A 24,443-nucleotide genomic window follows, 5' to 3' on the forward strand; every position below is an offset into this window, starting at 1 on the left:
TCCGAATCCTGGAGTTTGGCATCGAGGTACCCACTTGCCCTGGAGAGCGTTGGCATTCTAGACCACGGTGACCACGGACGGCGATAACGAAGACCGAGCAGCGGAGAGCCAAGCAAGCAGCAGCGCGCATCGACGGGCCCTCACACGACACACCACACACTAAATGTAAGTCTATTTTGGAAAATCAGTTAGGGAACTTAGGCCAGGTTAGGGATTCAGGGAAAGTGCCAAAAAGTTAAGATAGCCTAATAAATGGTTTGGTTCCGGCACTCTAACTTTGAGTCTTTTCTTGGGCTAGTGAGCCGACCCTGGGTGTTCTTTGAAGAGTCCATGTGACTGAGCGGGCTGTAACATAAGGGATTGTTACAAACTATATATTCAATTTTGATAAAGCATATATTTCCGAAGGAAGGAAATGAAAAATAGCTATTACGTTACACATAACACCCAAAATTTGGGGGTAAATTTGGTCAAAACCCAGGAATTATTCAACACAAATCAAGAAAAAAATCTTGATTTTTTTTTGCATCATGACTTATCAGCAGTTTTTTAATCGTGTTTTAGGCATTAAAAAAATATTTTTGTTTATTTTTATAAAACATGCTCAAAAAATTTCATCTTGGACGCATAAGTCGAAAATTTTACAACGCATTTTTTTTTGTCAATAAATTTGAATAGATCCGGGCAAAATCCGGATTTAGTCAATGAAATTTTGTTTTAAGTATCCGGGCAACCCCAGATAAAACCGGGCAATCTGGCAACCTTAGGTTAAAATCTGACTCAAAATAAATCAGACAGCCGTGAGTGGTGGTGAGTGGAATTTTAAAAATTGAAAGGAAAAATTGGCTACTGGATTTGGAACAGTTGGTTACATTTTTGTGTAAAAACTCTCTCAGATGCTTAATCAGACTGGTACGTCAGAGAGAAGAAAATTCACACGTGTTTTTTGTGAGTAAAATAAATCAAGGAGTTGGTAAATTCAAGCGATGGATAAGAAAAATGGTATTATATAGTGCATCAAATCATGTATGGTAGTCGAGGTTAATGATTTGGAGGTCAAGAAAAGGAAGTAAAGGCGAAGTGAAAATTGTATCTATTAATTGTTCAAAGTAGCCAATGCATTGTCGTGAAGAGCTTTTCTCAGTTTTCTACTGAGCCAGTCTTATCTGGGGGAGAGAGGAAATATGTGGTTTAGGAGGAAGATGTGATTCAGAGGAATGGAAGGGGAATAATCGTAGAGAGGAATGCTGTAAAGCTTTAATGGAAGAAAAGCAGTGGGATCCCAGTGGCTTGAAGGAAAGAAGCATATCGAGATAAAAATGTTAATAGTCGAAGAAGTGCAGCTTAAATATTTAGTCAATTGAGTAAGATTTGAATTTCTAATTCAAAGTAGAAGTGTTTCAAGTATATAGGGGAAAATTAGTGACAAGAGGCGGATCCTGGATTATCATCGCTGCTGAAGAAGAAAAAAGGCAGATTGCCTTGCTCATTAAACCGTTGGATACAAATCTCGTACGGATGCTATGTCTACAACTTGGTGAGATTGTTCTTTTTTTAATTCATCCTTGATTTTTGAGTTTATATGAATAAGAACATTCATTCAGGTGCCAACTGGCCAGGTATATACACGGATGCCGCGTCCATTTTACCCGACCACATTAAAAGTATAATCCGCAAGCATGCTTAAAATTGTTCTAAAAACAGTCTTTATGAAGGAAATTCACTAATGCCAATGGTTAATGCGATAGTAAACAACCTAAACTGTCTATCTGCACGAAGACTGCGATAAAAAAGCTATATATGATTTTCTATTGCGATTCCACCTTAGGGTGTCCGTCTTACCCGACTTTCCCTACATGTTTTGTTCAGTAAGCATCAGACAATATTTTTTAAATAAAATCGGAACCAACTGGTTCGAGTCGGAGAACTGTGTGATGTGGCTTTCTTCAAATGCCGTGATTCAAAGGCGCTGTCTTTATCGGTGGTCCACTTTTAACAGCTTGAATGGTATGAGATGATTTTTTTCTTTTTGACTGACAATTGCTCGCGTACATTGGGGGCAACTGAGAAATCAATCCGATAAAAAAAATCAAATACCAGGAGATTCTCATGTATCCGTTTCACCCTACCTAAGTGTGTCCGTTTTACCCAACCAATTTTTTTTATTCAAAACGTTTGTTGTTCAAATCCATCATCTAAAATTCCCTGGTTTTTCTTCAGGTTGACAATAGGGATTGAAACGGTTTAAAATTAGGAAAATTGGTAAGTTTTATAAGCTCCTTTTTGAATCTCTAATTCCAATATGCATTTTTAAATATTCATTTCATTTGCTGTTCTGTTTAAAAATGATTTTTAAACCCGACCTTACTCTTAGAACGACTTTGTGTACATTGGTTTTAAATTTTGATAAAACATGATTAAATGAAAATCATCATCCTGTATTAGGAACTATAAAACTTGGATTAAGTTCGTTCGGGCAGCATTTTCTATTGTCGGCACCTACCCATCTAAAAACTCGACATCATTCGGAAAATTGCCATGTGTACCAAAGCCTCGAACGGTGTAATTTCACATTTTGAAAGTTCCCCAAAACGGACTAACATCCGGGCTAACCGAAGTCATCTCATTATTACATTCATGAGCTGTAAACAGAACACGCTGAATGAGTAATTGACCGCACACACCACACCAGTCGCGTGCAATCGCTTAGATTTTAGATTCACCGGAAAACAATCACATTCAAATCGGGTTTCGAAATTTTAGCCATATATAGGTAAATTTCGCGTTCCCGTGACAAAACGCAAATAGTTGTTATGGAGAGGACGCTGCCCTAGCTGATTAGCAAATAATTTTCGGAGCGACGGATGAAATTGACCACAAATATGTAGGTATGGCTACATGTATCGTCCACGGCCAGTTGCACAAAACCTAAAACCCTGAAACAAGTGTGGGTGCCCAAATTGGGAAATGGAAGTTGGTTTCGATTGAATTGGGGGGTTTGAAGAAGAAAGGTATCAGCCTAATGGTTTCGGGGAAAAAACTTTCGGCCGGCGTTGTTTTCCAATTCTGACATAAAATTTATATGTGTAGGGGTAGCCCATGTTTTGTTCATTTTTATCCTTTTTTGAATGATTGTAATCGATAGCACAAATTTGATATTTGTTTCGCATTTTGCAGAATTTCGTACGCGATCAGTTCGCACATATTTGCTCACCGTTGATTGCAAGCTTTGAGGTGTGATTATTTATAAACACATTGTAATTGGCAGTTTTAAATACGGTGTAGTACACGAAGTGTTCGACGAACTATAAAAATAAACGTAAGTAAATTGATATGATTGATCTGTTTTATATTTCTGATTTAATCAAAAGCTCTCACAACAAAAAATTTGTCGACGTATTTTACAATTTGTGTAGCAGATGTAAACATGTTGCAAAAATAGATTAGATTCATCCAAAATTACAACAAAACTTGATTAAACCTTACCAGTTTTTGTATTTTGGCTACGTTCGCTGTCGAAGTTTTGTGGCACGTTCGTCATGTCCCATACTGAAAAACTATCTTAAAGTAATTCGCTATTTGCTTCCAACTTGCTGAGGTACTAAATTTTTTACAATAGGATGCCGACATGATACATGAACATACCCGCCTGAAGGGTGATACGGTCAAAATTTGGTCAATATCAACTTGACGTATTTCTTTCAATTTTGCATTCAAAAAAACCGAACACCCCTCATTTTGAAGGTGTGTGTGTGTAGAATGTTGCTCCCATTTTGATTTTGGAATTCACTCTTCAGTTGTCAAAATGCCGTTCAAGGAAGAAGAGCAGCGTATCAAAATTTTGCTCGCGCATCGCGAAAATCTGAGCTACTCCCACGCAAAGCTGGCAAAGCTGGCAAAATCGCTAAAAGTTGCCAAATCAACCGTTTCAAGACGACAAAGAGAGTTGCCAGTAGTTTCCAGCAAAACCCTTACCTCTCTCTCCGAGATGCCGCAAATAAGTTGAGTGTATCGACTGCAACCGTGCATCGAGCCAAAAAACGAGACGGACTATCGACTTACAAGAAGGTAGTGACTCCAAATCGCGATGATAAACAAAATACGACGGCCAAAGCGCGATCCCGGAGGCTGTACACGACGATGCTGACGAAGTTTGACTGCGTGGTAATGGACGACGAAACCTACGCCAAAGCCGACTACAAGCAGCTTCCGGGACAGGAGTTTTATACGGCAAAAGGAAGGGGAAAGGTAGCAGATATTTTCAAGCACATGAAACTGTCAAAGTTCGCGAAGAAATATCTGGTTTGGCAAGCCATCTGTACCTGTGGCTTGAAAAGCAGCATTTTCATAGCTTCCGGGACTGTTAACCAAGAAATTTACGTAAAAGAGTGTTTGAATAAACGCCTGCTGCCTCTCCTGAAGAAACACGGTTGTTCCGTACTGTTTTGGCCGGATTTGGCATCTTGCCATTACGGTAAAAAGGCCATGGAGTGGTACGCCGCCAACAACGTGCAGGTGGTTCCCAAAGACAAGAACCCTCCCAACACGCCAGAGCTCCGCCTAATTGAGAAATACTGGGCTATTGTCAAGCGGAACCTAAAGAAGACCAAAAAACTGCTAAGAACGAGCAGCAGTTCAAGGCAAACTGGCTTTCTGCGGCGAAGAAGGTGGACAAGGTGGCTGAACAAAATATGATGGCAGGGGTTAATCGGCAGGCCTTGCAGGCCCGGCAATTTGGATTTGGAAAAGCGGAAGCCTAACTGAATATTTTTCCTGAATTTTATACTAATTAAACTTGAAAAAGAAATTTAATTTGATTTTTAAATAAACAATTTCACCGATTTACAAGCGTTCTCCCTTGACCAAATTTTGACCGTATCACTCTTTAGAATCCCCTTTTGAAAAGTGTAACTGGTCGTCAATAATGTTCCTATCAGGTATTCCCTAGCTTATCAAACAAACAGCAGACTTCTAATGATTTCAAAACTTTTCGCATTTCTTGGTATGAAACAATTACAATCAACGTTCAGCATGTTCATTGACCGAACAGTATTTCAATGTGATTGACGCCAAAATCTAATAGAAGTCAAACGTGTGTTCCATACTAATAATTTTTCAAGGTGGATTTAACCCTCTAGGTCCCAACCCCGCATTTTGGCATAATCATAAAAGGGCGTCGAATAGTTGTTTATACAATTTTCGTTTCGCTAAAAGCTTAAAAAAATTAGTAATCTGTCAACCCTTGTTACTGAAAACTGCATGACAAGCAGTTGTCAAGAGTTACAGCTAAGAGAAGCTTGAAAGCATGAGAAAATCATTGAACAAAACTAATCTTCGACGTCTAAAATGGAGAACCGAGGCTCCCACAACCGCTTGAAAAGCGCGAAAACTTATTACAAATCTGGATATACATGGTGTGTTTCAGGGCCGTAGGAAGAACCTGCTCATGGGGGGGGGTTTTGATGATTTTTTTCCCAATAACATTTTTGCTTAAACAATGGCTACACAAATGAAAAAATAAAGCACAAGTTATTCAGGTTAAAGTTATTTTGCAATAAAAGTTATTTATTTTTGAAAATAAGTCCTAGGAGTAGCCAATTTTGTTCATGAAGCTTTCAAAAATATGGGTACTTGTGAGTGAGTCTGTCTGGAGTGAGTCTAGCTCAGTCGGTAAATCAGTTGCCTCCTGAGCTGATATCCTGAGCTGAGTTCGAGCCCAAGAGTAAACATCGATCACAGTTGTTCCAGATAGGTTTTTCAATAACTGATGCGCCAACTGCATAAAGAAACGAAACAAGGAAAGTATTTTGAACCTTAATTCAGAAAATTTTTTGTTAACTCACTTTCTTTAGCAAGCTTATTTTTCTAAATCATAAGCATGACCATTTTAGACATTGGGTGAAAATGTATCAAATATTCAGAAATAAAAGTAAAAAATAAGGCCTACGGTTCAAATAAGGTTTACTTACTTACTACTCTTGTAAACTCGGTTAAAATTTAAGACTTAGTTAGAACCTTTGATTTTGAAAAATTTGCAATATATGCAAATTTTGCAAATAAAATTTGCAGCTGAATTTTTACATAAGGATAAAAATGAAGTTCAAAAATTATCATTCAATATTTTATATTTCATAATTTAAATCCTGTAATTGAAGTTTTCAAAATTAAAATCTAGATTTTTCAAAAAACAAATTCTTAAAAACAAGTTTTTATTCTTTTTTCAGATCTTGTTTTTTATATGTGATTTCCACCAGGTTTGTGTTTCTTATCTGACTTTGGTGAATTTAAAAAATTAATTTTGAAACAAGAATCAAAATTATGAAACTGCGATCTCCTTCAATTTGAACCCCAGATGAAATTTTAGCATCGATATTTTAATATTGATCATAAAACTTAAATTTCAGCATAATCTGAATACAAACCTTGGATTTTAGTTTAAAGTCTGAATTCTGCATTTTGAACCCAAATTCTAAGCCTTAATCTAAATTCCGGATAAGAAATCCTTTGAAACTAAAAAGCGAAATTTGTATCAGAACCCTTTGTTGAGTAATCGAGTTGTATTCGGAAAGATGTGTGACGGCAGACCCGAAACTGAATGAAAAAAGAAATTGAATTCTCAGGATGCTACCTACACCCTTGACCAGGATTTTTTTTTTAATTTGAATTTATGGTTTTAATATGATTTTTTTTTCAATAATTTATTCGTAATAGAACTTGAAAATTTTTAATAAAACTGTGAATGACGAAATTTTTACATATTTTTCAATTCTGGACTCACTAAACTTTCTTGTTTCAACTCTGCACATAAATTTAGGATAACAATTTCAGATCCAAATCTTAAAAGTGATTTGAATTTCAATTTTTTTTTTCATATTCCGAAAATCAGAGTTTTGAATATGGAAAATTCATCACATTTTAGATTAAAATGCAACACCAATGTTGAAATCAAGATTCTATACCAATGATGATCCAAACTGAAAATCAAGAAAAATAAACTCGATACTTTCTAGATATTTTTCCGCAAGTATCCGGGCTGGGCAAATCCAGGCAATTTTATTCTAAAACCTTGCGAAATAATGGCATATTATTTCAAATTATTCTTAAAAATCCTTCCAATATGCAGGCAAATTTCGGAATTATTCCATTGAAATAAAAAAGAAAAACACATGGAATACTGTTTTTATTTTTTTCGAAACACATCAGGCGATTAAGAATCATTAGAAGAATCAGGCTTCTAAAAAATCGTTTATGTTTTTTGATAAAATTTGTTTAAAAAATGATTTGGACACAAGATACATAATTCTAAGGAATCAATTGAAATTCAATTTTACAAATATAGTGAGAAAATCTGGTCAAAATAGGTACAATCCGGTAAGCTTAGTCTAGCTTTATTGGGATTCAATATTTGGAACTCAATTACTATCAACAAGTGAGAAATTTGTTGAAAAACTATTGTAGAATTGTGGTCCTGGAATGAGATTTCGAGGTTTTGGAGTCGAGATTTTCACACTATTGTTCCTCTTGAATCATTTATCATTTTTGATGAACTCAAAATTTGATAGTAAAATTCAAATTTTATGTTTAGTAAAAAAATTTCACTTGGCATCTTTGGACCTTCATGGGGGGGGTTTAACCCCCAAAACCCCCCCCGTTCCTACGGCCATGGTGTGTTTCGATCCGCGATGCCAGGTAAATGTTTGACGTTCTGTAGTTAGGACAAATGTATGGCCGTTTTCAAAAGCTTTCCAAAAGCTCCCTAACTAATCTAAAACTAATCCTAACATTTTTACGGAGGACATGGTGTCGATAGTGTTTGCTTAATAACTCCCATAGAAGGTCCAGCAGTTGATCGGCGGAGCTTGACGGGTATGTAAATGTATCTCAACTTAAATTTCATAGATTCGATCTATGTTTTGAACCACGGTCTATCTGAATTTTGAGAACCAAAAATTGAGAGATCTGCAAATAAAAAATGTTTACGTTTTTTCACACGATGATATTTTTCACTTATTAAAATCGGTATTAATTGACCTGAAGGTGGCGCGATTTTCGATCGAATTTTAACGGGTTTAAAATGGCCGAAAATTCAAATTCTTACCCACGGATTCAACATAGGTCTGTTCGGAGCCCGATGTCTGTTCTCTGTGATGAGGTCAAACACCCTAACACACTATTTGAAATAGCTTTCGAAATCGAAAAAACCTTTAGAAGCCCACTTTTTTTTAAATGTTCGTTAGAGGGATCCGACAGAAAGGAGATAATATTTGTATAGAAGAACTCTTATTATAAGCAAATAAGGTTTTTCATTCAAAATGTGAAGTGAACTTACTGTTGGATTCACTTTGAAAGAAGGGACCTTCCCAAGCAATCCACAGAAACAAATTATTCCCGTTGATTCGAACCCATGTTAGAAAAACTAATTGTGGCCGTGTTGTTTCTTCTGCTGGGGGAGAGGCAACTTTCTACTGCTGCTGCAGATTTCACCTCAAGTGGAAAATTGTAACATCATACTCTCAAGTCAACAAGGGATTGTTTGTTCTTTCATGGTTCTTTTGCTTCCGAAACTATACAACTACCCGCCCCCAGTCAACAGTCAGCCTTGGTAGTAAGTAAGCTACTTGCAGGACTCGCTAGGTGGGCCTCACGATACGGTTTGTTCGTTCGTTGATGATGATGATGGCAGGAAGAAAGAAAAAGCCCCGGCCAAGGATGGGTTCAAGTTGTTCCGGCTTTCGATGGTAAACAACCATTTTCCACCGACAACGAGTCCGTCAGTCATTCATGCCAGGCCCATTCCCAGTCCCATTCGGTTGAACCAAAGGAGGGCTCTTGAGGAATAGAGAGCTGGAGCGAGTCAGCAGAAGAACAACAACACTTCCGATGGGTGCCCTTGTTTTCTGACCAAAGTGAGGGTGAAGCTATTAGAAAAGAGCTCTGTGACCAGACCCGAGTCCGTGAAGCATACAGAGTGCTTCATCTTCCGGGAGAGTGGGTTGATCGTATGTTTCGCATAGTTTCAACAATCTTGACTGCACTAAAAAACCGTTTGAAGCCATCCTACATTGGCCACAGGCAGGTAACTCCCCTGTCTGAAAGCACCAATAAAGGAAGAAAGGCGTTTCGAAAGGTGAAGCCACTTCGAAAACTCCTTTCCGAAGTATCAATTTCAATTTTGTGGTGGAACAGTGTCACTCGATTCGACGTATGTACCAGAGAAGAGAAGAGAACAACACCTGCCAGCAATTGGCTTCGGTGGAAAACAATTTAATTTTCTTGTTTTGGTGGTAAACTTCCGAAACCGCAATGTTGGCAAAAATGAACGAAATCGATATGGCGCCCAAACCTCTTCCGAATGATTTGCAGCTGGCTGCTGCGGTCGATCTGTGTGTTTATGTGTGGGGTGCGGGAAGCGACTGTGGCTTGGCGGCAAACGGGGTGACAAATCGAGCATGGCGCAGCATGTTTTGCGGTCCCGCCGATGTTGATGATACATGAAGTTTTATTGCCTTTTCAATAAAAATGAAATTTCTTGAAAGAATGACATATATTGTTTTTTTTTTTCATTTAATTCATCCATCAATCATATTTTATGGCACACAAAAACTGTCTTAGAACTTATGAAATTTTATTATGTCTATTATTATGTCTATAATTAAGAGTGGAAACGTCAAACGCACACGTGAACAACATAAACAAAAATCGACAAAACAAAACAAAATCTGTGAAACTTAACAAATTAAGCGCCAGAATTCGTCTTTGCGATTGTGATTTGGTAAACATCGTAGAGCTCCCGTCCGTCGCTTACATCCCGCAGTCGAAGCCAACAAACTGGAAGCCAAATTCGAGTTAGTTTGGTGAAGAAGTGAGACAACACGATAGCCTCTTAATGGATCGGATAAAACTGTTTCCTTCCACTATAAGGCAACAGGAGATATCGGACGATGTTTTTTCTAACCCAGCAGCAATCAGAACCATCACCAGCGGAAAAGAAGTCGAAGGCCGAAGGCATTTCCGTGCCACTAGTAAAAAGGCAATTGGAAGACGAAAGAAAAAATTGCTCGTGAGGGTGAGTGAATCAAACCGAATTTTTCCACTCAAATTGCATCATAATCGTCTCGAATTTCAGTGCCGGGACATAACCACTAGCTCGACAATCATCCGGTGGAAGTTTTGATTGGAAGAAGACAACGACCACCCGTGGGTGAGTACGTGAGTAGCGAATTTGTTGGTCTGATAAGGAGCGAAAAGTAAAGCCATGGTTATTATCGACAGGTCGAATATTTGGTAACTGTTGTATCCGTTTTACCCGGATATTATCGGATTTAACCCAATGAAACACGCGCTCGAGTTGTTTACTCTAGATACTTATTTATTCTGTTCCTCTTTTTCTTACAGTGTGCCCAGATATATTTTCCAAACACAACATCTTTCTCTTTCTGCCAAATTAGTGATTTATCCTCTCGTCAGTTTATTCCAGGTCGAAGTCTTCGTAACGAAGCGGACGTCTTGTAGCCCGCTTTGGTCGTCCAAGTGTTTCCCTGCGTTGTTGGTTCTCGTCGTTGACAATTGGTGTACTAGACTCCAGGCGCGATGTGGACAAAGGTGTAGCCCACTCAGCTTCCGGCCCAGCACTTGAATTTTCCTCCATTGTCACACACTGCTGCTCCTCTTCGTTCTCGTTACCATGATGAAGCTTTTTAAGGGGAGCTGAATTCCTGCGATATCGTCTGCCATCGCTTGTCTCCACCACCACGCTATTACCCTTTGTTTGAATGACTTTGGCAGGGTCAGCATGATACAACGGCGCAAGTTTGTTCTGGGGTAGGAGATTACGCATTAAAACACGGTCTTGAGGCTGCAGATCCAGTTGGTGCGTTGCATGATGCGAGTCAAAATATTTCTTGGCCATGTTTTTGTACACCTTATCGTTGTCGCGAATCTCGTCATCCTCGTTAGTCAGAGCAGGAATTTGTGGAATCCAGTCTCGGAATCTTCTTCCGAAAGCGACCTCAGCCGGTGAGCGCCCAGTCGCCGGGTGTTTCGTTAACAAGTAGACGTAGTTTGCCTGTTGCAAATCCTTTCGCCAATCGGTACCGTTCAGCGCAGAAATCCTCAGGATCTTCAGTATGAAGCGGTTCTGACGCTCCACCTTACCATTAGCTTGAGGCCAATAAGGAGTGGTGTGTCTCAATTCTATGCCATTCAATCTGCAAAAATCTTGCATCTTCTGGCTGCTGAAGTTACGAGCGTTATCAGCGATCAGCAAACCGGGTATGCCCAGTCGCATGAACGTCTGGTCAAGCCGCCCCACGATGTCTTCAGTTGTTGTGGAACGAAGTATTTCAATAACTCGGTAGCGGCTGTATAGGTCAATTACCACGAGAATCGAATCACCAGATGGCAGCGGACCCAAAATATCCATTGCTAACACGTGCCACGGTTGTTGCGGGAGCTCTCTTACGTTCATTGCTTCGGGAGTTGCTGACCCTGTGACCAACTGACAGTCCAAACATGATTTGACCATTTTCTCCGCATCCTTATCAACGTTTGGCCACCACACCTTGCTCCGCAAGCGTTGCTTCGTCCTCTATATGCCTGGGTGCCCTATGTGTGCCAGGCTCAGCACTCGCTGCCGTAGATTAACCGGAACCACTATTCTGTCGCTTCGTAAGACAATTTCGTTGGATTCACTCAATTCTTCACGAAATGGGTAATATTTCTTGAGTTCGTCGCTCCATTTGCCAGTATGCAAAGCTTCTTTTACGGCTGCCAGATGTACATCATTGACGGTTTCTTCAACGATCTCGTTTAACGAAAGCGCCGTAGGCCTTGCAGCTTCCAGTACGGCCAACAATAGCGTTTCTCCTTTCCGATCATATGTGGTACAGTCTTGAAATTTTGGAAGTCTTGACAACGGGTCCGCAATATTGGCCTTTCCGGAGACATGAACGATTTGGAACCGAAATGACTGCAACCTGAGTGCCCACCGTTCGATTCTGGAACACTGTTTACGCTTAGAATTGAAGATTACTTTCAGTGGTTCGTGATCCGCGACCAATTTGAACTCCAATCCCCGAAGATATGGTTCCAATCGCTCCACCGCTCACACAAGTGCAAGGGCTTCCCGCTCGTTCTGCGCATAACCCCTCTCCGCCGAGGACAGTCCTTTACTTATGTAGCAGATCGGTCTTTTCTGTCCGTTCTTAACCTGCAGCAAAACTGCGCCCAGACCCACTGGGCTCGCATCGGCTATCACGATCGTCTCGTCGTACGGGGAATAATAACCGAGGTTTCTGGGGTCTGCCAGAGCCTCTTTCACTTTATCAAATGCCTCGGTGTGCTCAGGAATCCATTTGAAGCGAACATTCTTGTGAAGCAGCTCCCTAAGCGGTGCAGTTAAGGTCGAAAGGTTAGGGATGAACTTGCCGAGGTAATTTGCTAACCCCAGGAAGCTTCGCACTTTTTCTACATTCTCAGGGCAACGAAATCGACGAATAGAGTCGACTTTTTCCTCCGAAGGGCTAATTCCGTTTCCATCCAGGCGGTGCCCCATAAAAGTGACTTGGCTCCGCCCGAATTCACATTTTCTTTTGTTGATCGTAATTCCGTACTCTTTCAATCGCTTCAGGACCATCGCCAGTGCTCGATCGTGCTCCTCCCGATCTCTTCCATATACGAGCATGTCGTCGATGAAGACCTTTACTCCAGGTATTCCAGCTAATACCCTTTCAATCACGTTTTGGAAAACCTCCGACGCACAATTCATGCCGAAGGTGAGGCGTTTGTATCTGAAGTATCCATTGTGTGAAGCAAATGTTGTTATCCCACGGGACTCCTCAGCAAGCTCAATTTGGTGGAAAGCCTTGTTGAGATCAATTTTAGAAAACACCTTGCAATTGTTCAAGTGCGGTATGATGTCGTCGAAAGTGGGTAGTGGGTGGTGTTGTGGAATGATGGCTTTGTTGGCATCGCGCATATCCACACACAAACGGACCTCTTCTGAATTAGCGCCTTTTGGCCGCACTACCAACCGTGATATCCACGGTGAATCCCTCGGAGCTGTTTCGATGATGTCTTGTTGCAGTAGCTTATTTATTTCTTTCTCGACCTTTAGCTGAAGTGGAATCGGAACACGGCTTTGAGTGTGTTGAATTGGCTTCACTGTTGGATTTAGCTGCACTGTCACTACCACATCCTTTACTTTGCCGATTTTTTCTTCGCTGGACTCCACCGCACAAATCGACGTGTCAATTTTTAGAATGCCGAGCTTTACAGCAGCTTTTCGACCCAGCAAGTTGCTTCCTCCTTCATGGACGACGTACACCTTGTCTATGATTGACGATTTCTTCGTCGCAATCTCCGCAACGAACATGCCTTTTACCGCAAGTTTGTTGTTCCCGTAGGCCACCAACGATTTTGAAACTTGATTGGTTTGGTAGTCCACCTTCACGTTGCGGTCCTTCAGAAACTCCCAAGTGTCACTGCTAATTACGTTGACTCCTGCTCCGGAATCAATCGTCCAGCTTAATTTAACTCCTCCAATTTTGCACTTTGCGAGATGAGATTGGTCGGGATTCGTAGCGAAAACATAGTTGAGAGGTTCTTCTTCATCTGACGTGGAATCTTGATCTTCTTCTGTGACCGAATCATCGCTTACAACTTGACGGACTTTGCTCTTACGTCGTTTTTCTTTTCCCGCAAACTTCTTCTTGCGTGTGTTCTTCGTCTTCGTTTTGCAGCATCGTTTGTAGTGTCCTATCAAATGACATTTTTCGCACTCCTGGTCTCGTGCTGGACACTCTTCGTCGTTTGCGTAGTGACCTTCATGGCCACACCGGAAGCATTCTCCTTGGCGAGCAATTCGGTTTATCTCCTCCTGCTTTTGAAGATTGCGTCGGTGCTTCGCTATAGTCTCTAGCGAACGACCGATTTCGACTGTTTGCGCCAGTGTTATGTCACCTTTCGTCAATATCTTCGCTCTAAGCTCGTCAGAATATCCCCGTTCGAAAATCTGCTCTTTAATATTTTCTTCGAGCCAATCACCGTAGTCGCACAAACTACCCTGTTCGCGCAAACGCAGCACAAATTTCTCGATGGATTCGTCTGATGCCTGCTCCAAGTTCCGGAAAATATGCCTCTCGCGGGGCAGACACTTCAGCGGCAAGAAGTAGTTATCCAGTAGTTGTACTGCTTCCTTGTACACATTTGAATCTTCCGGCACTTCCAGTTCTGCTTCTCCTTTTAAGTTGAAGTATATATCCTGCACGTCGCTTCCAGCATAGTGGAGTAGATAGGATCTTTTACGTTCCGGAATGGTGACATTCTGTACATCCAGGAAAATCTCGAAACATCTCTTCCACTTTTTCCAGCGATTGGAAACGGTGGACGTGTCAGTCGGATCGAACTTTTGCGGGTTGGAATTTCCTGGATCCATTTTCCGACGGACTTACTTTTTCGTCCGTTTCGCGCACTTTTGTTTTTTTTTTTACACTTTTTTAGTCCAACTTTCTCAATTTTAACCGGTTTTCCCGCACGAATTGAATCTAAAACACTTTTTAGGTATTGGCCAACCTCTGTCGCCAAATGTTGTATCCGTTTTACCCGGATATTATCGGATTTAACCCAATGAAACACGCGCTCGAGTTGTTTACTCTAGATACTTATTTATTCTGTTCCTCTTTTTCTTACAGTGTGCCCAGATATATTTTCCAAACACAACAGTAACTAAGCTCACTTTTGCAACCTGGTCAGCCATCACATGTCCAAGCCGGTGCAAATTCAGCCGGAAATAGACATCGAGATGTTCCGGGCAATACCCATGCGCTCGTTGAGCAGTGCAGCCAGGAAGGGCTGCCAGATTCTGTGATACTACCGTGATATCTGAGGAAACCGAGCTGTGTTACTGATATTACGGTTGTACTCCAATTTCCCGATAACCATTGCCCAGAATGAAAAATCACCAGAATTTCAATAACCAGAAATCCACTTACCCAGAATTTTTTTCCCAGAATGCACCATTTACCATAATTTTTTTTCCCAGAATCAACCATTTTCCAGAAAAAAAATTACCAGAATGAACCATTTCCCAGAAAATTTTTCGTCAGAATTGCCATTTCCCAAAAAAAATAATATATTTATCCAACCTAAAATTTAAAAAAAATCAAATAGATTATTTCCACAAAAATTGGGTTCCTATAATACTATTCTTTTGCAGCCAAGTCGCAACAAACGAGGATGAAGGGGCCGAGGCGGCACAAAGCCGCCGAAGCTCCCAAATCCGTGGTGGCCGCCGACTCGCCGTTTGAAGCGGCGGCCCTAATACATTGGTCTAGGTTAGGGTTACCATTCGTACTCTTTTAAGAGTACATGTACTCTTTTACGATCGAGAAATGGGCGTACTCTTCTTTTATCCAAATGTACTCTTTTTTGTTGGAAGACATTTGATCTGAAAAATCTATGTACATATTTCTTCCATTCTATAAGGTTTTTTGACATCTTATGCAAAAACTATGGAAAGAATACTGCTTACAACAAATTACTTAAAAATCTTATTTTCATTAATTTGCATTTTTAGTCGTCATAAAGTCAGCGCGATAAGCGTCTTTGAGTGTGCAAACAGTAATCAATATGTACACAATTTAGGTAATATGCCTGAATGCGCACAATTCTCAAATAATGATTGTAAAGGATATGTACGTGTATATAAAAAAGAAAAATAGAAATGGAAATGGATTGTTTTATAATGATTTTTGTGGTTTCTCAGCATCAGCATAATCTAAATACTGCTATCTCTTCGAATAATCCAACTTTTGCATAACCTCAACAAATTGACAGTATTTGATTAAACGGAAATATCTCGGTTTCCGATTACAGTAAAACCTCGGTTATTCGAGGTAGTAGGGGTCTCCTCAAATAATACGAAATATGGAAATTCATTTCCTTCTGTTTCTCATACAATCCGGGCGCAAAGTTCGATAATTGAATTTATACTAACCTGATGGCTAGAAGCTCAGAAAATCGGAGTTTATCGTTTCTTCTGACTAAGTATTTGGGTAAATCATCTCAATGTACTCTTTTTGGTGTTGCGGGATCTGGTAACCCTAGTCTAGGTCTACCGGGGCTTCCTGCGTGAACGCTAGGGGCGATTCCTCAGCCCCAACCGCCACGCGACAGCGTGAAGGACAATACCCCAAGCAACCAAAAGTTCAGATGTCACTTAATAAACGAAATCATTAGTTCACATAGAGCTGTACAAAAGTGCCGGTAAACTTTTTTGCTGTTCAAAACGCTATTTCGAGGTCCATTGAACTTCATACTTTATCAAGTTCAGCCAATACTCAAAAAAAAGCTTTAAAGTACTATTTTGGTTTCTGTTTCATCTTTTTTGGGAACTTTAATGTTGGTATGAAGAAAAACAATCTACTTGTTACGTATTTCTCATTTTTTTCAACATCAAGTAGCTATCAAACGGTTGCAAGTCTTTTTATGAAATAGTATGAAATAGTTCGTGAAAATCTCCCTTGTACTCTTTCGTAAACCTTAAAGTTTTTAATTAGTTCCAACGAGCGTTCAAAAGCAACTTTGCAATATAGGAACTTTGAAGTAAATTTAGAGGCTTAATTCTACTTGTTTCGAACTTCAACACGTGTTACATCGTTACTTGGGAAACGACAATATGAAGTTCACATTTAGTTCTGGGAGAACTTTTTAACAATTTGAAAGTTTTGATAAAGTAGAAATTAGGAACCGGAAAGTCGTTTTAAAGAAAATCATCACACCAAGTAAAATCGTTGCTTACTCATGATGCTCATATAGAGCAGCAAATATGTAGCTCGATTTTCTAGCGATGAGCTCGGGTTCGAGGCTGGGTACGAACTAGGATTGGTCGATCTTGGATCGATCCTTGGAAGATCGATCTTTTCCACTCCGATTTTCGATTTTTTGGATCGATTCTTCGGCCAGGAAAAAATCGGTTTATTTTCGATTCGATCTTTCGATCTTTTTTTTTCTTATTCAGGGAAAATAAGGGCATAATCGCCACCTTAAGGGGAACACTTTTTTAGCTTATGTAAGTCATTGTTTCATGTTCAATCACTAACAAATCAATTTCCCAACTGGATGGAACCTGAAAAAATCAATCGAGGAAAGATGAGCGTTTTCTGCCGTAGAATCAAGCAGCGAATTTCATTTGATGAAAGCAACTGAATTATAGAGCAACAGCTTGACTAATTAACATCTGACGATTTACCTATCGGTAAGGTGGCGGAGAGATAATAAAAAAAACTCGAGTTTGATTCCTAGTCGAGGTGAACTTTTTTCATTTAGCATTCATAATCAGTTGAAAAATAATTTTATAATTTTTCATTACAACACAATTTTGCACATTATTTCCAAACCTCGTGAATTGGGTGCTGGAAGGTGTTTGTGATTGATTTATATTTAAAAAAAAACACTGTTAGAATTTGCCAGCCTAACTTAAGTAACATCGATTTTACAAAAATTACTTTAAATTTGATTTTTGATTATTTTCCGCATACTTTGTTCGATATTTCTCATATACTTACATTAAAAACCTTAATAAAAAAACCATGAAATATTTCTTGTTATTACATGACTCGAAAATATCAAAGCGTTTCCGAAATATTTGGATTTTGATTTGTGTTGTTTCAAAACACTAACTCTGGTTTACCTTACATAAAAGCGCTTGATTTTTTTTCCTTTCCATAATATTTAGAAGGATTCAACAAATTTGAATTTTTGTGTCTTTTGCATATTTTCAATAAAAAGCTGTTTTCTCTTGTTACAAATGGAAAAGATCGATTCATCAGGAATCGATCTTCAAGCTCCGATTTTTTAGATGGATCGATCTCAGAACCATTCATCTGAATCGATTTTGGAGATCGATCTTTTCCCGGGAATCGAACAATCCTAGTAAGAACATGTTATTTAAATGTGAGTACACGCAGAAAAAGAACTGTGATGATTTCAACAAAACGGTTATGTTATTTTATTTATTATTTTAAAAACAGGTTTTTGAATAGCTTTCACAATAAATTTGAATATACATAGATAAATGAAAAATTTTGTTATTTCATACGCTTATTTTTTATGACATGAAATTAAAATTAGGTTTATTTTAAAACCAATAATGAGTTTATTCGATAAATGTGTAACTGAAAAACGATAAGTCAAACAAAAGAAAAAGAAAAAGTTATGAAATTTCAGCATCAGGAAAAATCATCGGGATGGCTCGGGCGAGGAATTTAAGCCAACAGCAGCATTCTCTTCAGAGATCAGGCAAGCAAGACTAGCAGCTTTCAAGGTAGGTGTTAAAGTTTCGAATTAGCCGGAAAACTGCTCAACACCGGCTGGGGGAATTGCATTTTTGTGAACATACCTACTTGTGTCATTTTATTTTTCAATTTTGGATGCAACGCCCCAAACTGTTCTGTCTACTCTTTCGGGAATAAATTTATTTTCACTATTATGTGTTGTGAGCCTTTTCTTTAAGGTTTTGTGAATCTTTAAATTGTTTGTTAATAAACAAAACAACTAATAGTTGATTATTTTAATAGATTCGAAAATCCTTTAAATAAAAATTTGAATTTTAAATTTCAAAATAAACATTTTTAGCTCAAAGATTAATTTTTTTTGAACATCTCAATGGTTCATTTTTCCAACAAAAACAATTTTGTAATTCTCAACCAAATTTTTTTATTGCTTTGACAGAAATTTCCATTAATTTAAAAAAATGTAAAAGTGCTTTTTGAAGCTGGTTAGAAGTTGTTTAGCAATTTATGCGAACTTTTTGTCAACTTTAAAGTTCGTTTATCTACTAAAAAATAGAGCTGAAAAGAAGTTGTATTAGCACACTCGATTAAGCAGATCAAACCTGATAGAGAAATGTTATCCGAACTTTTGGTTGCTTGTTCTAAAATGAATTTATTTGAAAAATTTCAAACCTGTAGTTTCATTTGAAAAATCATTTTGAAAAAAATGAATTTCGAATCATATGAAATTCACAAGAATTCATTAGAAAAAAAAACAAATAAAAATACTTAAGGAAAAAATCTGGGATTTGTGCCATCCTGGGAAATGTTCCATTCTGGGGAAAAAAATTCTGGGAAACGTTGATACTTACTGTTTCGGCAGAGGAAACAGTTTGTTTTGGTTCCGCATGCTTTGAGTCAATTCGCAATTGAAACAATAGCGGTGATGATTGATGACGACAGCTGATGATGGTAAACACGGTACAAATGTTTATATCATCACACTGTGAAGCCAAACAACTCAATTTAGGTTCGTGGTAACTCACCAGTATTGCCAGATATTCTGAGTGGTTAGCTCAGAATATCACACGAAAATGAGAAAACTAATAAGTGAGGATATCGCTTCATTTAGCAATGTAAATAGCTATCGCTTATGTTATAAGTAGTTATTTAAGGACGCTACAAATTTTGGGTTTTGCGTGTTTTGTTTTGGGTAAGAATTGGCCTTGTAGCACACAATGAAAATCAGTTGTGCTTAACCTGTTTCAGCAGCTTATAATTACGAAGTACGAAGTTGCAGCTAATAATTACGAAGTCTTATACATATAGTTGTTGAGCCATAATCAGGCTCGGTTTCACAGAAGAAGCAAAAATGATGTTGATTTTTCAGTAAAAAAAATCCTTTTTCCTATACGTTCGTAAAAGTTAAAATTTACTGATGTAAATAAACATAACTTAAAAATTCTGCATAAAATCATGGAAGAGTTTTTAACCAATACAAAGCTTTTTAAATCCTAGCGTTTAAGAAATTTAAAAAGCCCTTAAATCGACTCAGTCTATTGTCATATTCCCCTCCGCTGGCCTAAAAACAACAGGCTATGACAGCCGCTTCGGATGAGGAAAATCGTCAATTTTGGTGCATTTTTATATATACCGAATAAAAAAATCCAAAGAAGGTCTTTACGCATGTTTTTCGTTTGGCATGGCAAATTTTTCAGTTATCTGAACATTTGTACAATGTTGTTGCAAAAATCGAAGAAAAATTGATAATAAAACACGTGTTTTTGTCTGCCATTTTGAGTTTTCTGTGAACATCCGGAAGATCGCACAGTTTTGATGCGTAGATTTTAATCACAATCCTAAAAAGTCCATTTTTAAAAGAAGAATGTTTCAACAAGGGTTCAGATTTTTTATTCTTCTGGAATTAAAGGCAACATAGATTGAATATACATATAACAAACAAACAAATGCAGTTAAAATGAGTCATTATCCCGAGCAATCATGAGTGGGGAAGTTCGAAGAGAACCAAATAATTCGAAAAAGTAAAAAAAACTGTCATTTTTTATTCATTAATTGCTGCTATAGATATTTTCTTTAACTTTTAGATATCATTGGAGAACGGCAATAATCTATAGCGGGTATCTACATCAAAGTTCAGTTCAATTATAGTATGACAAAATAAAACAGCAACGTTTAAGTCAAATGAATCCAATCCTGGATCACATCAAGCAATGTTTATTGCTATCGCGTTGTTTGAATAAGTGCATATTTGATTATGAACGAAAGAAGCCGCTCTATGAAACATCCGAATAAAATGAATAAACAAGTAGCAGTAAAACAATATCAGCACATAAACACACACACATACATAGGAACTCAAAAAATAAAAACTGCAACCGAAACAATATTTTTCGACATGAAAGGTAATGGAAGCGTTTCGAGTGAGCGGTGTGTCTGTGCGTGTGCCGGTAGGTGTGCTGCATGTTTTTGGATGGATTTGCAATGCATACATTCACACGCAAATTGCTAGGATAGCGTACATGGTCATGCATAATACAAGGATGATTTTGTTTGTTTTGTTTTATTTCATTTTCTCGACTGTTCAGTTGATAAAGACTTCCGTTTTCGGCTCCCCGGGAAAATGTTTGTTTAGCAGATTGGTGTAGATGTACGAATGCTTACACAGTATTGTTGTTAAACAAAAAAAAAACACAAAAAAATTAAAACATCAAAATAACAAACGTAAAACGCAGAACATGTAAACATTCAAACGAACATGGAACACAAATATGGGTCCCGCTTAACAGCATCAGCAAAAACAACAACGAACAAATGCAAGCAAACCAAAACTTTTAGACGTTATAATACTCACATGGACCGTTGGTACTGTCCGGGGCTGATGGATTTTTGTATATTTGAAAGTTTGTTTCGGGTTTTTTTTTATTGCGTTGGATTTGGTGGGTTGGTTTAAATTTTACATTTAGCGACACAGAATGCATTTGATCGACGGTTGACGAAACATGTTTGAAGCAGAATTGGAAAGAGAAATAGAATGTGGTTTAAGTCAACTGAGAAGAACATTGTATGTTATATTATTTTTAAAACATTTCCGGTTGCTGGATAGCTAAGTTTCTCATCTACAAACCCCAATCAGCTGTTCCCGCAAAGTCAGAGACTTAGAGTTGGATTGACTCTAAATATTTTGAACACTTACTCTAGAAGTCTCTTGAAGTTTGTTTGTGTTGATTTTTTGAATAAAATTGATAGTAGATTTAGGTAGATAAAGTTTCTTTTTCTTGAATCTTGAATTTTTTACCACCTCTTATGAGAAATATTCTGAAAAAAAAAAATATTCGAGCCGATGAGTTCTTAGAGGTTCTGAAGAGGTCAAGCGTCAGACATCCATTTTCAGGATGCAGTTTCCCACAACACTACGTGAAGCCGCCAAAAATATGTAACGATGTTAATGGCCTCGGAGACGTGCGTTTTTTTTTTTCTGTAAGAGTATTTTCTTACACTTTCCCTCCATTCAGAACAACCGCACGGCAAATTCCCCTGTTTGAGAAAACCTGTGGAAATAAATAACTTTTATGCTCGCTTGATGTTTTTTTTTTCGTCCATCTGTAAACTCAGGTTTGCCACCCTGGAGTGCCCAATGTTTTGCTGCCGTTTGGCGAAAACTGACTGCACTTGACAAATATTTAGAGCAACTTTTCAGCACCCAGCTTCATTAGTGAGTTTGTTTATAACATTTTTCACTCCGAACCGCATGCAGCGAAGTTTATGTCCGGAAGAGTTTGGGATTTAAAAGGCAAAGAGAGTGATAAGTTGCAGAATATTTCATGATGATACAATTTTTGAATGATTTGACGTCATAAACGGGATATTTCGTTTTTCAGATAACACGAGTATTCTAAACCTAGACGCATAATTCGAATGTTATACATTTACATCCACCAATAAGTTTCAGAGGACGACATTAAAACGCTATTCGCTAGCTAGCCCGTTACATTTTTGTTTGTATATTTATTTTTTAACATATTTTTTTAAGATATTACGACTAAAAAAATTCCACCACCTTGTGGAAAATAACATTTGTCAGCATTATTGCTTGAAAAATTGCACCTAGTGGAGTTTTTTTTATCCGTTACTTCACCACCTTCCCGTGAGAAAATAAATTTGTGAACAAAAAAGTAGCAGGCTAATAAGCGATTAGCAATTTAACGCCAGACACTGGAAAAAAGCTTGTGGTGGAGTTTGTTCATCCGCTTGTACAAAATTTTGGTGAAAATCTAAATGAAAACGATAATTATCTAACAAAAACGAAGCAGCAAATTAGCGATTAGCGTTTTGATGCCGAACACTGAATAGTTTTAATTATAGTTATTTTAGCACAACAATTATTTATTTTTGTTTTCTTTTAAAACCCTTGCGTTGTTAAAATTTCGCAGTTTCATTTCACCTTCATTTCCATGTACATTTTTTAGGCACTTTGAATAAGGTATGACCAAGTAAAGAAAAATAGATAATTTTTGTTCTGTCTGATTCTAATATGTGTAGTGACCCTACTAGGTTGAATATTTCTACTGAATCAAAGCTATCGAAAGGAACCTTTCCAAAGATTCCTTTCGATTGCTTTGATTTAGTATTTTGTTATTCAATTCTAAGGGATAATATCATTTATGATTTATTAATTAGACTAAAAACTCTTAAATATGCTTTCACTAGGAATGTTCCATAACAGTTAATGCGCTCGCTGCAGCAAGTCGATCATAAAATGTTGAAAATGGAATTAGTATTTAAAAAGGACCAATTGTTATTGAAAGTGATCAAAAAAGCTAAAATCCATTTTTAGGTTTTTTTCAAGGATTAAACCTCACCAAACCACCCCCCTCCCTCCACCGATGGAGATTTTTTCCAAGTGAAATTTTCAACGTAGTAACGGAAATTTACTTGATCTTAAAAGGTGTCTATTAGGGTTAGTTAACAAGCAAGATCATTTTTTTTTTAAATCCCGGAGGGAGGAACAAGTAAAGTTTAAGGTATTTTAGTGCCAATTTGATAAATTAATCGGAAACTCATGAATTTGCAATAGCGAAAGTCTAACTGAATAAGATGGGATCACCTAAATCACCTTTTGCATTCGAGATTTTTCATGTTTTCGATGTTAAATAACTTGATTTTTTAAATTTTGGGAATTCCAGATGATATTTATGTTTGTTGCGTTTAAGCCGTTTTCGATTTTATTCCGTTTAATTGAAAATTTGTATTATTTTTTATTATCGTTCCCCTCGTAATGCTTCAACTCTAAGAGACAAAAGATGGATTCCGACCCAATTTTTATTTGTTAATTTCGATTTGTATCTTAATCAACCTTTTGTATTGGAACTCAAAACTTGACGTACAAAAACCTTTCCTCATCTCTAGAACAGGTTTTTATTAGAAAGTATAACTAAACAAGTTCAGAGTTTGAAACCAACCTTTAAATTAAAAAAAAATTATTTCACATATCAACAATTTGGATGTCATGCATCAGGTTTTTACCACTCACGATGGTCATCAGAACTAGCAAAACAAAATCTTAATCCTAGTATCTTCTAATTTATTACAAGAAATTTCGATTTACAGAAAAACGGGCTGATATGAAAATTTCTTCAAGAAACCAATTTCAGTCTCAATTTTATTTTGTGTTATTTGTTCTTTTAAAAATCTAACATCACATTCAAAAACGTTTTGATAAATTACACAAGTCCACAAAATTTTAATCCCTCCGAGGTGCAAAGAATTTAAAAGCTTATTTTGACTAATTTGGTAGCCCTAGATCTAAAAATGGAATTTTTCTATCAGCTTTTTTTTAAATAACTTTTGAAAATATTTTCAAATCGTTTAAGAATGTTTGGCTTTATTTAAAAGCTTCAAATCAAAAACAAAACATTTGAAAAAAAAATGTTTTAAATCAATTATCATTATTCTCTAAGGTTTCAAGTAATTTTGAGCTCTATGAAAAAAGTTATAGAGGTTTGCTTTTAGTTTACTTTTTCCCATTTTTAAAAACCAAATTGAATTTTAGATATTTTCAAAGTAAAAATCGAATTGTTTTGCAAGTTTAAACAAATTCTGTTAAATGAATTCATTTTTTTCAACTTCAATCAGTTATGTCAGAAATACCTACTT

General features: G+C 37.6%; 1 protein-coding gene across 4 annotated transcripts in view; it reads right to left on the bottom strand.

The window, feature by feature from the left end:
* Positions 1 to 24,443, bottom strand: part of LOC129745917 (fat-like cadherin-related tumor suppressor homolog) — a 740,130-nt gene that overhangs the window by 47,925 nt on the left and 667,762 nt on the right. For 3 of the 4 annotated variants that reach the window (XM_055739309.1, XM_055739307.1, XM_055739306.1), the window contains one exon: positions 21,142 to 21,165. The exons of the other annotated variant lie outside the window; for it this stretch is intronic. In XM_055739309.1, the coding sequence (XP_055595284.1) occupies positions 21,142 to 21,165 (24 nt within the window). The remainder of the gene's footprint in view (positions 1 to 21,141; positions 21,166 to 24,443) is intronic. 4 annotated transcript variants of the gene reach the window in all.

This window comes from Uranotaenia lowii, chromosome 2, assembly GCF_029784155.1.
Source record: "Uranotaenia lowii strain MFRU-FL chromosome 2, ASM2978415v1, whole genome shotgun sequence".
Classification (NCBI taxonomy): Eukaryota; Metazoa; Arthropoda; class Insecta; order Diptera; family Culicidae; genus Uranotaenia; species Uranotaenia lowii.